Source organism: Apium graveolens, chromosome 8, assembly GCF_009905375.1.
Source record: "Apium graveolens cultivar Ventura chromosome 8, ASM990537v1, whole genome shotgun sequence".
In the NCBI taxonomy this organism is placed as follows: domain Eukaryota; kingdom Viridiplantae; phylum Streptophyta; class Magnoliopsida; order Apiales; family Apiaceae; genus Apium; species Apium graveolens.
Genome location: NC_133654.1, coordinates 227,734,074 through 227,749,974, shown reverse-complemented (window position 1 = coordinate 227,749,974; position 15,901 = coordinate 227,734,074). Strand labels below are relative to the sequence as shown.

Sequence of the window (15,901 nt, the reverse complement as noted above, 5' to 3'; positions counted from 1 at the left end):
GCCATCCACACTCGCAGGCGAACACCATTTAATTGAAAGTTTCACCATCAATTATAAATTTCGAAATGTTTTTCCCCTCGTAGCAATAGTTTTTTCCTAAAAACTAAGTGTAAAATCATATAATAAATATTAAAAGTTTAAAAATATTTACGTTTTAAAAGCTTATATTTAAGAAAATAAATCATCATATCTTTTAAACAAATATTCTTAATTTTATCAAAAAACCGATAGGAAGTTTCAACGATTGAACCTTCTTATTTTTTTTTTAATATTACACTTCAATGCATATATGAAAAATAATATCAAATATTCGTCTAACTTCCGTAAAGAAATAACTATCAAATTATTAAGTTATTAAATAAATAAATGTTTTATTTTAAATTTAAAACACTCGTTCTGTTCTTCTTTTTCTTGTCACTCAAATTCATCTCCCACCTTCATCACAAACATAAACCCTAGATTCCCAAATCAACCTCTTCTTAAGCATATACAATATAACTACATACAATTTATGCATTAAATCACACTCAAACGATGTCGTTTCAAGGCTTCGGTAAAAGCTCAGGTCCAGGCGCTCCACCATCTTCTTCGAATCCATTCGCTTCTAACTTTCCCCGCAACTCTACGCCTACTCCACCTCCCATTAGGTATGTATATATGTATGTATAGTCATATATGTATATATACACACACAATTACACACTTGGATACTTAATTGATGTATATTAGATGAAATAGATGTTTAATTTGATGATTAGTTGATGTGAAATTGATAATTTTGTTTAGTTTGACTTATCAGAATTTATGTAATGCTGCGGATGTGTACGGTTCAGTTTAGTATTGTTGGAAGAGTAGAGACTTCGTCGTTTATTAGTGTTAGTCGGGGATTTTTAAGTGGTTGAGGTGAATCTTGATTGGTGGTTGATTGTTAAGGTGGAATGTTATGGAGTTGAGTTTTTCAGAGAGTTCAGGAGTAAAATGACGAGATTGAGTAGAGTTATAATGAAGGGCCAGTAATTGATTTCTGATGTTCATTGATGATTTAGGGTTTAGACAGTGAGAGGTGTGGTTGGTTATTTTAAATGGACACCTGTTTTTAGTTGTATTGCGAATTTCCTGGTTTTGGGTAGTGGAGTTTGGTATTTATTGATCACCTCACCGGACTCGTCTATTATAACACCACAAAAAATGAGAAATCTTATTTATTGTGGGTATTTGAATAGAATATTACTACTGCAAGGATAACAGTGTGATATACAGTTGACAGAGTATGTAATTAAGATCTTTGTAGTTACTTACAAAGAAGACAGCTTGTTGTTGGATCACCTTATACTCTACAGAATCTGATAGCGAAGAGTCTGAAAAAACTTTAAATAAACAATTACTGTCAATTTGTGCGGATTACCAGATTTTTGCACGCAAAAATTTATGAGGTCCATGTTGACCTCAGTACTTCCCTTAATACCCAGAAACTTATTGGGAAGTAGGATATATCTCAAACTTTAACACCAGATTTCTGACGCATGCATCATGACATAAAAACAAGTTGCCAGATGCCTATCGGAGCCGTGTCTTATAAACTCAACTGAGTCGGTTTAATCACAATATTTGAAGATAGACAAAAATTGATATTATTGAGTCCCTGGGAGTTAAAATTTGAAATAAATTTGAAATAATTCTCAAGCGTCATGCCATAAATTTGGTGAAGGCAAACTTGTAAAAACATTAAGCCGGATTTTGTCTTATGAAGAAGGGGAACATTGAACAACAGTTAATTACTTAATTGTCTCCTCCGCTTCAACATGTGGAGTTATTCATGGTGCCATATACTAGTGTTGTCAGTTGTCACGGCCAGGTTGTCTGTTTCTTATGCTTGCTAAATCACTTTTTCTCTTCCGGATATCACGGCATGTTTTGTGGGCAGTTAAGATGGTTGGAACTTGGTGTACTATTGCAGACTAAGTAATTAGAATGTTAATTTGTAAAAGGATTTAGCAAGGGCATTGCAGTCTTTTCAGAGTTACTTAGCCAGTGCTACAATATTTATCAAGAAGTCATGTACTTCATTATGTTGCAATTTATGAAAATGAAATCATTTTCCACTTCTCTCTGCAGATTCTTTCTCTATAACAAGCTTTCTGTACAAGTTCTCTCTCTCTCTCATTTATTCTCTCTGAATTTATGTGTTTCTCTTTGTTCCTGTCCATGATTCCTTCTTAAAACTTGTTCTGTAGAAAACACAAAAACATTCGTACAGACAAAACCCTAGTTCCTGACATAATTGTAATATATGTTTTATAGTAAAGTTAAAATATATTGGATTAATAGATTATGAGGAATTAAAAATATTTTGGATCATAGTAGAATAATAATAAAATGATCTGTTTCTTTTTATCTAGGACTTACTCATTCTCTCCGTTTTAGGATCTTTATATAAACAGTAGTGATATTCAATCTTAAGACATGAATATTTAAATAGTTGATTACTTGATAAGCATATATATTTATTTTTGAGTCGATTGATTCTCTACGGAGATAGTTTTCTCCTCTTTTATACTCTGTCCTACATCACATACTTTGCATGTGGTACACTGCTTTGCATCACCTTTGGACTAGTTTAGAGTAAATTTTGACTGAGTTAAGTATTAGATACACAAATAGGGATTTTCAAATTGGTTTTACTGGTTTTAAATGGAACATCTAAGAGGCTTAATTTCAATTATGCTAATGGATGCTATCGTTAATTCCATAATTGTTTTTGTGCTTCCTATTTTCTCATTATCAATTTTCATTTTATCTTAGGCCCACAGAACCTTCAGCTAAATGGGGTGACGAGTATCCAACTTTAAATGAAGTTTATAATAGCCAAACCAATCAGAGGGCCTCAGTAATACCGTCTAATGCTGTGCCTACTGCGGGAAGCCTAAATATAACCAAGAGTTCACAATTTCAAGATCAGAAGAGAAATAGATCACTTCCATCACTCTTTCCTGATGAAGGAACTCTCCGTAACTCCACAGCTTCAACCGGAATGTATGTTGTTAATAACCACATTTCCATGTCCAGAATTCTTCATTGATCCACATACATATCAGCCTCTATATGAAGTAGTACAGTCATTTTTACCTCCATTTTTGTCTGTGTTGTGTATTATTAATTTCCCATTGCTGTATAAATGAGGACTACTGTTTCGTGCTTGTTCATATTATAGAAGTTCTATATTTTGTTATTGTGTTTTTTGCGTTAATATGTACCCTTTATTTTTTCAATGCATAGTGTACACAGTCTTCCTCTATACCGTGTTGGTCGATTTGGTGTGTTTTTTGTGTTAGTATGTACCCTTTCTTTTTATTTCAATGCATATTGTACATGTACACAGTCTTCCTTGTTACTGTTGGTCATTTGATGAAACTTTGCTTAGTTTTTTTCTGGAAGAGAATGAGTCAACATACCTAATAAATAGAATAACAATAGGGTGATGACAGTTTACTCATTTCGTCCAAATATATTAAGTATGTCATTACTTTCCAGTTTAACTCAGTTCGATCATTAAATTGAAAATTTGTGTCAAATAAATCATCTCCCGATGACTAAATCGATAATTTTTTTTTAATTTTTTAAATAACTAAATTGATACAAATTTTCAAATTGGTAACCAAATTGAGTCAAGCTGGAAAGTAATGACCTATTTGATACATTTGGATGAAATGAGTGATTAATTTGATATTTTTCCTTTTTAAACAATTGTTTGTTCTCCCATGATCACATTGCTAATAAGCTGAATTCCGAATTTTACTTTACTTTTTCGAACTAGTAACTGGTATGCCCACATGGCTTGTGTTTTAGATTGAGGATTTGGGCTCCATATTTTGTTTGATGTCAAGAGTTTTCATATACTTTGTCGAAGTATTGAACACCGTGAAGCTCCGATATAGTATAAACTATTGAAGCTAAGGGGCTGAAATGAAATATGAATATTTGTTAATTCGTTTACCTATTTCCCTAAAACCATAAGAATTTTGTTGTAGCATATTTTCACATGATAAGCAGATGTAACTTTTTAGTACATTTCTTGATTGTCATGGACCTTTTATTTTATATTTCAAGAGGTGTGCGTTATAGATTTCACCATCCTCCTGATTGTAGCTCCTAAACCACAGGTTACAGTACCTCTGATTACATATGTTTGTTCTGTACAGCCTGAAAGTTTTGAATTTTGTTAAATTTAGTTGTGTTGTTATGTCATCTGAACTCCTTTACATGCATGCACTATGCACATATATTCTACCCTGATTTATATTAAAAATTGTCTATGGTTAATTTTTTATTTAATATTTTAGTTGCACTAAAAAAGTTAGTTGAAAGATCCTTACTGCCATTACTTGTCTTACAGGCCTCATTTTTCTACTCCTGCATGGGGTAATAAAGCCAACTTTCCTGCTCAGTTTGTGGACTCCATAAATCAACATGATCACTTGTCAGCCCCTTCTGATTTCGGTAATTATGATACTGGACGAAACTCAGTAAATAAAGAACGCTATGTTCAGGCTCCAAAGAGAACTAGGTCTCCTGTGCAGTATGATGATCTAGATGATTTCACAGAAGATCCTGTTACTGTTCAAACTGAATCCAAAAGGTATTGCAGACTATGCAGATTCTTAGCATTAGTAACTGCTAGTTACTCAGTGCTATTTTTTTGTGAATACTTGTGTTCCCTTGTTGGCGTTTCAGTTAAAGCGTTTATTTTCGGTCCTCGGATCCTTTTTTTATAATCATTTAAAAAATCTCGCCTGATTTTTTATTGATTACTTTCAAATAACATGCTAAATAGATCAAGTGGAACCTATTTGTAACTATAAACTAAATAGACCGGAGAATGTGTTGTGCCAACTTTGATATGAGTTCGAAGTTTTAAATTAAAAAGGAGCTTGTGATAGGATAGATTTATTTTGTTTTAGGTTAGAACCATCTAAAAAATCAATATATTGGTGTGTCTATGGTGTATCTACTATATAGCAAGTACCCTGAATCCCTTATTGATAACACAAGAGTATAAGTTTTGGACTGTTAGGCAATTATACTGAAGAATTGTAATTTATAATTACAAGTTAAGTTCTGAAGGTTACCAATATCTTCCCTTATTGTGTATAAATATGTCAGGAATTAGAGAATTCCTCACCTGCTTTTCAACTATTTTTGGTGTTTTTTAGTTTGCAACTGCTGAAACAGAGAAATGAAGCAGCAAAAGTAGAGATATAGTGAGAGATAATCAGAGAAATATAGATAGTATTGAGAAAGATCAGAGATATAGCAGAGATAGAGACAGAGTTTAGAATTTAGAGGTAGAGAAAGATAGATTGGGAAGAAAATAGTTTCAAGAGAGAGAAACTATAGAGAGAAGAGAGAGACTTGTGGAACAAGTTCCATTTTTAATTATTGATAATGCTTTACTGAAATTACAAATGCAAGATCTATTTATGGGCTGTACTAACTTGTAGATACTAAAAAGACATAAATGCCCCTGTGTTACTTAATATCCCTAACTACTACTGGTAATTACTAGTACTTGTTGCCTAGGAAGCACTGGTGTGGGTGCGGGGATACATGGATTCGGAAAAACTAAAAATACGGGGATTCGGGTTCGGCGGGATTTGGCAAATATTAAAATATTAAAAATTTATTTTATATGTATATATATATACTTTTGTCAGGATATCTATATATTTAATTAATAAGTAATAAAAAATAAAGTTTCCACATTTAAGGTCTAAGAAGACAACAACAAGTCACATAAATTATTGTATAATAACTAATATTAATTTACTAACATTAACTTTTAAACAGTCAAACTTAAAAAACAAATAAAAGTCACACACCCCTGTACTACTATGTGGTACGTGGACTGTGATATAAAGAGCCACAACAACAATAAATACATACACTATATACACATACATCCCTGATCCAATCCGAAAAAACTGAAGAAGAAAAGAGAAATCAATCGAAGGTTACTAGTATATACATATATATATGTGTGTGTATATACTATATATATACAACTCGAGAAGAAAGAAGAAAGTGAACTGAAAGAAGAAAGAAGAGGGCAGACTGAAAATGACGATGGAGATGGAGATGACCGCCGTTTGAGATGACGTTGATGAGTAAGTGTGTATAATTAGGGCTTACATCAATTTGGGAATATAAAGTCATGTTTTTTTGGTTGGAAAATTACAGAAGTACCCCTCCCGAATCCCATTCCCGTATCCCCGCCGGAAATTATGGGGATACGCCGGGTGGCGCACCCGGTACGCACCCAGGCGCACCCTGCCGCACCTCCGCACCCGAACCGCACCCGGTGCGCGGCGCGGTACCTAACAGCCGCACCCGTGCTACCCAGCTTGTTGCTAATATATGCCAGTCCTGACAGATTAGTACTTGTATAAAGAAAAGGTTACTCGGAGAGCCCTGACTATGAACTCTCATAGTGAAGCTGAAATGACCTGCCTCCAGATATACAACTATTTATAGATGGCTTGTGAGTTAAAAAAAGCATCCTAAGCTGCATTGTGTATACTGAGATCCCTGCATGCAGAATATATGATCAACTATCTATGAATAACACTGTCAAAACTGAGTGCAAGTATAATACATTGCCACTACATTCACGATCTATTCCTTTCGACCAACGTCATTCACTATGAATTTTTTTATGTCAGTTCAGTTTTTCTAAATAGACAGTGATCATCTTTGTGTTAAAGCAATGAAAATGGACTTTTGCTCCCTTTCACACCCCCTTTTCTCTTGCATTTGAACTGATTCTTTCTGCCTTCAATATACACTATACAATAAGTGGGTTGTTGGAAAGGGCGACTGCCCAGAATGGAACGGAAAGAGAGACGACTACCACAAAATAACAATCTGCAAGTACACAGCTTCAGTACACAGCATATAATAATAATATGAATGGCAAACACCAAGAATTTTTACTTGGGCCGGTCTCTATTGTTTAACGGCCTACATCCATGTTCTGAGATGAATGTGGTATAGAGAACCTCTTATTGATATCGCTTTAATAATAACACTTTACTCTAACGTCTAACCTTGTTCCCATTAGAGCACAACCACCTAGCACACAACTACTTTTGTCTCGAGTAATTGAACCACTATGCTCAACTATGACCCGGTTTAAGCAACCTTACAACTGGACAATGTACTGAAATATACAAGTACAAACTTGTTTACAATTCAAGTGATACTCTCACAATAATCTGGAGTTCTCGATAGTTCATGTATGTGAAAGATTATCTTAAAAATCTGAATTAAGCTTGTAAATCAGTAATGGAGTTGGTTACCCTTTAGAGACTAATATCTATAAAGTTTGAGGCAAAAATACACTCTAATTCTTGTTATAGTTAGGGTTAGCTACAAGGTAGGTAAACCCTATATATGTTGAATATATGTAGGCAAAGAATTATTATTGAAAGTTTGAATCTCTTTCTCTTATGTATGTACACGTTTGAAAGTAGACGTTGAAGTGTACAGAAATGCTTGTGAAGAATAACTCACATATTTGTTTAAGATATGATTTTGAAAATCCTTATATATAATGTACGGAAAGTGGAAACACTATTAAACTTGTATTTAAACAAGCCTTCTAGTCAATATCCAATTCTGGTATGTTATTAAGTCAGTCTTTTTTTCATATCTAAAAGATGAGAATTACTGTTTCTTTACAGATTAAGTACGAGGTCAACTGATTACTCAGACACACCTGTTTCTCAATTTCATGAGCCGTTTGTACCATCTGGTCCAGTTTACACTGAAGTGGCCACAGCGAAGTTGTCTAACTTCTCAGCTCCAAAAAGGAGTAGGTCACCTTCTTCACTTAAATCTGATAAAAGTTCTCAGGGTGATTTTAATGTAGCAGAAGATGATACAGAAAGGTAATTTTGTGTCCTCAACTTTTTATAGAGTATATGTGTCAGCAGTTCAGACATTCTTATATTGTTTATTATAAATTAAAGCACATCATAAATATGATTTCTGTGATGTGCAGAGAATTGCAAGCGAAGGCAAAACGTATGGCTCGCTTTAAGGATGAACTTAGCCAACCTGAGCCAAGCAGTCTTGCTATTGGAAACCAAAAGTTTCCTTTGAGGGTATATGATCAGGCTGTGTTGGGAAATCAGAAGTCGAAGAAAGAATCCTTGGAAATGTCTTCAGATAATCCCAGTGCCAACATTTCAGTGGAATACGAAGGACAAGATTCATCCAGTATCATAAGTGGATTATGTCCAGAAATGTGTCCTGGTTGGTCTCTAGATTTCATTTCACAATTGTCCTCTTTACTGTATGCTGAAGCCTATTTGTGATCATAATTTCAGCCTCAACCATTAAATATTTATTAGTAAAATCTGCCTTTTACGATTACTCTTCTGTACTGCAATCAGTTATGTTTATAGGCTGAAAACTAATTTTACTTGTATAGACACAAGGATAATTTCTTCCTTATACAGTAGTAGTGGTAAATTATTAAAAATAAATGAAGAGATGAGATTATGGGAATCGTCAATTTGTAGGTGAATAAAATCTTTGCTTCTAAAAAAGTATTTTGCTATACTGCAATCAGTTATGTTAATCATCTGAAAACTAATTTTACTTGAATACTTAAAAGCATTGTTATTTGTATAACATGATATAAAACTAATTTTACCTGAATACTTAAACGCGCTGGTATTTCATCTAATTTTACTTGAATACTTAAACGCGCTGGTATTTCATTTAAAAAGATTAATAATGTGATTATATGCAACCTTTGAGCAACACTTTATCCTCTTAGATTAGTCTGTCTGCAGTAATTGCTGTAGGTACAGTTCCAAATTTGAATATATCATAATTTTAAAAAGTAAAACGAAGATATCATTACGACCAAATTAATTTTATAATTTTATGATAAAAAAGTTGTAGACTGATAATTACAGCCTATTAGATATGTTTGATCATAACAGTATTTTGCTTAGTGGTTTTAATTTTCAATGCTGAAACAGTTGGCTTTCAAATTTTTAAGAAAAGGAATAGCAATTTTGTTTCTTGGTAAATAGAGTTTACATAAGGTGACATTCTATTGCAAACTGCCAATTTCAATTGCGAGTAGAAGTGGCAATTAAAGAAAATTTGTGTGAAATAAGATAAGGACTTGCTGAGATTTGAATTTGTTTACCTTTTGCTATGTATGTTCTTGCTAGTCCTTATAAAAGTAAAGTCAATGTAATAGTATTTCCTTCTATTACTTGGTGTTCTTCCTTCTATTATGAGTATCTGCAGTTCCGCATTATAAATTATGTGTTCTAATAAAACAAGAACGTCGCCTTTTGCTGAATTCATATTTTAGAGTCGGAAAGGGCAGAAAGAGAGAGAAAAGGAGATTTAGATCGGTATGAACGACTGGACGGGGACAGAAATCAAAGTAGCATATACCTGGCAGTGAAGAAGGTCATCTTCGTTCTCTTATTCAAGCACGACTGCCCTTTGGGCCTCTTTAAAGCTGTCCTGAAAATGCTGTCTAAAACCAGGATGACTTATAGTTGTCTTTGTATAACTTTTTCAGTACACTAGGACAGCTGAGAGAGAAGCAAATCTTATCCGACCGATGCCAATCCTGCAGAAGACAATGAATTATCTTCTGGAATTGCTTGATCAGCCCTACAATGATGGACTTCTTGGTTTGTATAATTTTTTGTGGGACAGAATGAGGGCAATCCGGATGGACTTGAGGATGCAGCACATATTTAACCTAGAGGCGATAACTATGCTGGAGCAGATGGTATGTCCTTTGGCTTCCTTTACTTTTCCTGTGTAGTTATTTTTAACTTAAGAAGCTATCGTTCAGCAAAAGTAATAGTTAAAATTAGAAGTTATCTGCAAGTTCATTGACATTACATAACTAGATTCTAGATCATTATTTTCTTTGTTCTTATACTTTTAACAAAGTTTTTTTTGGTTATCTAAAGAAATGTTATCAAATTCTTCGTATTCTAATTTACTGTTGGGTTATTATGGTGTCAGATCAGGCTTCATATATTAGCTATGCACGAGCTATGTGAATACCCAAAAGGAGAAGGCTTTTCAGAAGGATTTGATGCTCACCTAAATATTGAACAAATGAATAAAACATCTGTTGAATTGTTCCAGTTGTATGATGATCACAGAAAGAATGGCATAGACGTGCCAACAGAAAAAGAGTTTAGGGGCTATTATGCACTCCTTAAACTTGACAAGCATCCAGGTTACAAAGTAAGTAATTGGCCGTGGCACAATTTTTTGATGATTATATTCAATGTTTTATGTGAAAATAAGAACATGTGCTAGGTTGAACCTGCAGAGCTCTCGCTTGATCTTGCGAAGATGACTCCAGAAGTGCGACAAGCCCCGGACGTATTATTTGCTCGTGATGTTGCCAGGTCACACCACATCTGTTGTGTATATAGATGCATAAAATGCAATCTATTTTCCCGTAAAATATCTGTTTATATGCTCTTCCAGGTCCTGCAGAATCGGCAATTATATAGCCTTTTTCCGGCTTTTGAGAAAAGCAAGCTACCTTCAAGCATGCTTAATGCATGCACATTTTGCAAAGGTATGTTAAAGAATTGCTTTTCGAATATATTATGAGGCACTCGTATCATTTGTTGAACAAGAGTTTTCGGGTGGTACCTTTGAACTCAAATGAAATGCTTGCATTATCTATGCCGAAATAAGGAATCCATTATTATTAATGTGATTTTTTTGTCCAGTAGATTGCTTGTATCAAGCTTTTATAATTTAACACGAATTACGTAGGAGATGGTTGAGAACTCTTTAAAAACAAAATTCCTTTTGAAGATTCAGATGTCATATGTTTTTTTGAAATCAGCGTTATATCTTTTATGTTGTGCTACCACCGAAGCAAGTCTAGCAAGCAACACAACTTTCTTTTTATTTTTGTTTTCTGTTAGCCAACAGAAGACCTAGAGTCAGTGTTTTAAAAATCCCTGATAGACCGATCACTCTTTCCGACAGGCTGGTCTATTAGTTAGCAAGTTGACCTTTGTTGCTATATGGCATATGTAATTCCATAACACAGTTCTGTTGTTATGTAAAGTCGATCTGTTTCCTAGAATCTTTTATCCCGTATGTTTAACCATACTATTAATGTAAATCTACATTATACTCTTAAATATGCTATAACCATGTTGATGAACATAATACGAGGGCAGGTCCATCATTTTAAATTTTCAGTGGAAAGTAGTTGGTGTTTAAACACTTAATTTGGATGTGTTTCTTGTGCATGTAAAGCTTTGACTACTAATTACTCTTATTCTAGTGAGTGAAGGGCTGTTGTGTCAAGCTGATATCAATTGGGATATCAGATATGACCTAGATTGTTCCATCATTACTCTTTAGTTAATGATCTATTTGGTTTGTGCTCGTCCATGTTTTCTTTTTATGTAATTGCATGAAGGTGGGAAGTAAAAGTAGCTTTATCATATCTGTATTCATGCTGCCCATATGCTGAATTTATTTTCCAGTTACGTACCCAAGCATTGGCTTCGCTGCACTCTGGTCTACAGAATAATCAAGGAATTCCTGTGGCCCATGTTGCTCAATGGCTTGGGATGGAGGTAACTTGTATTCTGCCTTACCGGCCTAATGTTCTTTGTTTGTATAATAGAAACTGAAGTTTTGTTTCATGTACAGGATGAAGACATAGAAGACCTTTTAGACTATCATGGATTCTCGATTAAAGAATTCGGAGAGCCATATATGGTGAAGGAAGGTCCATTTTTAAACAACAATGATTCTGGGACTTTAAAGTGCTCAAAACTTGTTCATCTAAAAAAATCAAGAACAATGTTTGAGGATGTATCTTCTCCTTCTTTGATGGAACCGGTCTCTTCTAAAGCAGTGAAAGTGATCAGTTCCGTAAAGGTTTATGAGCAAAATCATACCCCTGTTCAGTGTAATGCCACGGGGAATAAGCTGGTTGCTGAAGAAGAAATGGACAGCGAACCTGTATCTTCCCCAACAAAACCAGTGCCAGTTATACTAGCAATTGATCAACAGATTGTCCACAACCATCAACCAATTTCTTTGAATCCTTCACCAGTAAATATATCTCCTGCTATTTATTCTTTAAAATCTATGGATGATAGCACTGATGATGCTGTGATGCCTAGCTTTAAGTTGGAATTTCACAGCTTTTTCGAGAAAAACAATCATTCTGAAACCAAAACAATGCCGATGGACATTATGCCTATAGTACTTGATCAGGAGAGATTGCCAGTTCTTGAAATGGACTTTGATGCAGATAAAACAGTGAACTCGGCAGTTCTTGTTGAAGACTTGAGTGATGCTGATTGTATCAGTACTCTCGAGGACATGAGAAATGATGAAGGTAGTCAAAGTGATCAGGACGAAGAAGTTGCTAAGGCAAAACTCATTCTAATTTTAAGGTTAGGATTTGTTCTATAAATTTGTTTAGTTTTCTACTTGTGCATGATCCCATGTCATGTTTGCTCACCCTTTTGTTGTCAGGAAATGGAGACGGTATTGTTCTCAAAAACGTGAATTGCGCAAGAAGAAACAGATAGCAGCAAATACTGCATTGAGTTCTCTCTCATTGGGCCCTTCGATTCGGCATTACGAGGAGGTAAGGAGTTTACAGGTCATATTTATCTATTCAACAGTTATTGTCACTCATTATGTTGACAAGTAGTGAGAACAAACTTTTGCACTTGTACAGGACTGGCCTTCTGGTTGTAATGCCAGTTTTTATTTAAATATAAAGATAAAATAAATGATCATGAATTGCGTATAGGGAAAGTTCCCATCAAAACTGATTTACCCTGGATGCACGCCTATTATACTATCAATCAGTTGATCTCAGGAATTCATCACTTATCCAATTATGCGAATTCACTTGGATTATTGGAAGGCAACTAATATATGCTTTTCTAGAATGCCATACTAGTTTTCAGTCTTCAATGCGAAAGTTTTTACATTTTTGCTTGCTATTCGTTTCTTTATAACTGTTTTAAAGCATTTTTAAAAAGAAGTAGATCAAGGTACTTGTGTATGTTTTATGAAATTATCGTCATCTTTATCTGTGAAAAAAATGTCAAGAGAAAATGTAGAAATTGGTTATGCTTTTAATTGACCTCCACTATCTTAAATCAAGCCAGTTGCGCCAAACAAATGGCATTTTTCCATTCTTAAATTGTTGGTTTATGTTCACTTTACTCTAATAATGTAATACTATGCATGTGCATATGATAATTTGTCACTTTTTTGTCAGGCATATATTATTTGTATTAGAAATACATGATTCTCACAAATTTAAGTCCATGTTTTTCAATATTTAATTCTAATGTTATTTTTCCTGACTTCTAAAGCAACAAAGCAAATCTGGCGAGTTCAACGTACATCTTATTATGAACGAGCGTCATGATAAACATGAACGGTCCTGGTCAAAAGTGAATGTGTCAGAGGTGGTTGCTGGTAGACTGAGTGAAAGAAATGTGAATTCAAAATGCCTTTGCTGGAAAGTTGTTCTCTGTTCTCAAATTGACGGATCAGATAGGAGCATAATCTCAGGTTTAGCTGCAGGCTCATGGTTGTACGATAAGATCATGCCTGCCGGAGATCACAATGATGACGAATTAATAACGTCATCGACTGACCTTTCTATATGGAAGAAATGGATTAGTGACCTTTCTTCTGGTGAGCCCATCTGCTGTTTGTCAATCATCAAGGATGCTAGATGTGATAATCTGGAAGAGAATGTAGCTGGTGCAAATGCAATTATGTTCCTTGTGTATGAGTGTATCCCGTTGAAACTACAGAAACAGCGCCTTTACAAACTTGTGATGTCTCTACCTTCTGGTTCGAGCGTTCCCCTTTTGATCTTAAGTGGCTCATGCAAAAACCACTCAGATCCTTCCTTCATAGCTGCTGAATTGGGACTCAATGAAGTCGACAATTCAAGGGTTAGTTGCTTTTCGGTTGTTTTCCTTCTTGAAAATCAGAATACTGATGGTTTTTTTAGTGACGTCTTATTAAGAGAGGGTTTAGAATGGCTAGCAAGTAGTTCACCTAAACAACCAGTTCTTCATAGTGTTAAAACTCAAGAACTGGTTTTTACCCACTTGAATCCTTTGATGGAGGTGCTCGACGGGCAAATTGCCTACACCACCACTCCAACACAATGCATCTCTGCATTCAATGAAGCGTTGAAACTATCAATTGAAGAAGTTGTTGCTGCAGTTGATGCTAATCTTTCATGTTGGCCTTGTCCTGAAATGGATTTGCTAGAGAAATCTAGCGATGTGCATAGAGCAGTCAATTGGTATTTGCCAAGGGTAGGGTGGAGTTCAGCTGCAGAAGTAGCACCAGTAATAAGTGCATTAAAACAATGCAATCTACCATCCTTTTCCGATGACTTGACTTGGTTGTTTAGTGGTACGGGTATGGATCATTATGATATTGGGAACCAGAAGTCCCGGCTTGAAGATTGTTTAACTAGGTACTTAACCCAGACGAGTCAGATGATGGGGTTCTCCTTAGCAAAACAAGAAGCATATGTGATGCTTCAGAAGTTTGCGCGGCTTGAGCTTCATGAGTCAACTTATTTTATTGTTCCCAAGTGGGCCCTAATATTTAGAAGGATTTTTAACTGGCGGTTGATGAATCTTTTGAATGGGGAAATATCTAGGACATATGTTTTGAAGGAGAGTGATAGAGCTGTTGCAACCAATAAATGTATAATCCAGGATGAAGGTGATGTCTCCTTCCATTCCATAATAGAACCATCTCTAGATGAAATGCTACAAGTCAGCTGCAGGTTGCGATGTTATCCGGAGTGTGAAGCTTCTCAACCTGTGCATGTGCTGGGATCGAACCACAATGAAGTTTTAAATGTTACAAAGGAAATTGAATTCATAGAGGAAGACAGAAGTTCCCTGCAGAACAATAGTTTGGGTGACATGGATAATGATGGCAACATGAATCCTGCCAACAGAACCAGCAGTGAGCGGGATGTGAGCCATGTTACCACTGAGGCTGACAGATTAAGCAAATTGCTGGAGAAGTGTAATGTGGTGCAAAACATGATAGACAAAAAGTTGTCCATATATTTTTAACATCATAGTTGTACACTAACAGTTACTGTATCATCTGTACTTGGAAAGAAATAGGTGCTGTAGTTTGGCTTATATAAGGAATAGTACATTTGATGTGCTGCTTCTCCAATCAAGCTCAGGCCATCGGTTATATTGCACAGTATATGTTGGTGATATATATTGCAACTAATATGCAATAACCTGATGGTGATTTGGTGAAAAGTGTTTGTAGGGCAGAGTTTTAGATGTATTGTTATCTAATAACTTAGTTACCTGACACAAACAGGGAGGGCAGTCCCATCAGTAATCAAAGGAAGCCCAGCTATAAGACGAGTCCGTCAGTGGGAGACCATGATGGGTATGTTATATGATTGTTGTTTTCCATTTAGATTATGTTTATTCCTTGTTACTTTATGAAGCTCTTGTAATGACTTTAGGCATGAACTCATTGGTTACCTGTGTTTACACTTAATGAATAAATGCCTATATGCTTGAATGCTTCACATACAGTTACTTGGCACAATACACCAATTGGATACATTTCTTAATATTCTGTATTGGTGATTACTCACCAAGTCCATTTTCATAGTTTTATTTTCCAACCTTTTCTCTTTTTCTTTCTCAAGAACTAATCTTCTTGTTATATCTTCTTCTCACCAGTACACTGTACACCTCTCCCTTCACAACCCAGTAAACCAAATCCCCCCCCCCCCACACTTGTGAATAAATTCATCAAAAAATCAAAT

At 35.0% G+C, this 15,901-nt stretch overlaps 1 protein-coding gene across 1 annotated transcript; it reads left to right on the top strand.

The window, feature by feature from the left end:
• Positions 1–392: 392 nt before the first annotated feature.
• LOC141677249 (SAC3 family protein B) lies at positions 393–15,664 on the top strand. The gene is made up of 14 exons (XM_074483093.1): positions 393–647; positions 2,803–3,033; positions 4,394–4,636; positions 7,737–7,943; positions 8,057–8,310; positions 9,392–9,492; positions 9,608–9,823; positions 10,066–10,293; positions 10,369–10,460; positions 10,543–10,636; positions 11,568–11,660; positions 11,737–12,491; positions 12,574–12,688; positions 13,431–15,664. The coding sequence occupies exons 1-14, from the start codon at positions 535–537 to the stop codon at positions 15,174–15,176; spliced, it is 4,488 nt and encodes a 1,495-aa protein (XP_074339194.1). The 5' UTR covers positions 393–534; the 3' UTR covers positions 15,177–15,664.
• Positions 15,665–15,901: the final 237 nt, after the last annotated feature.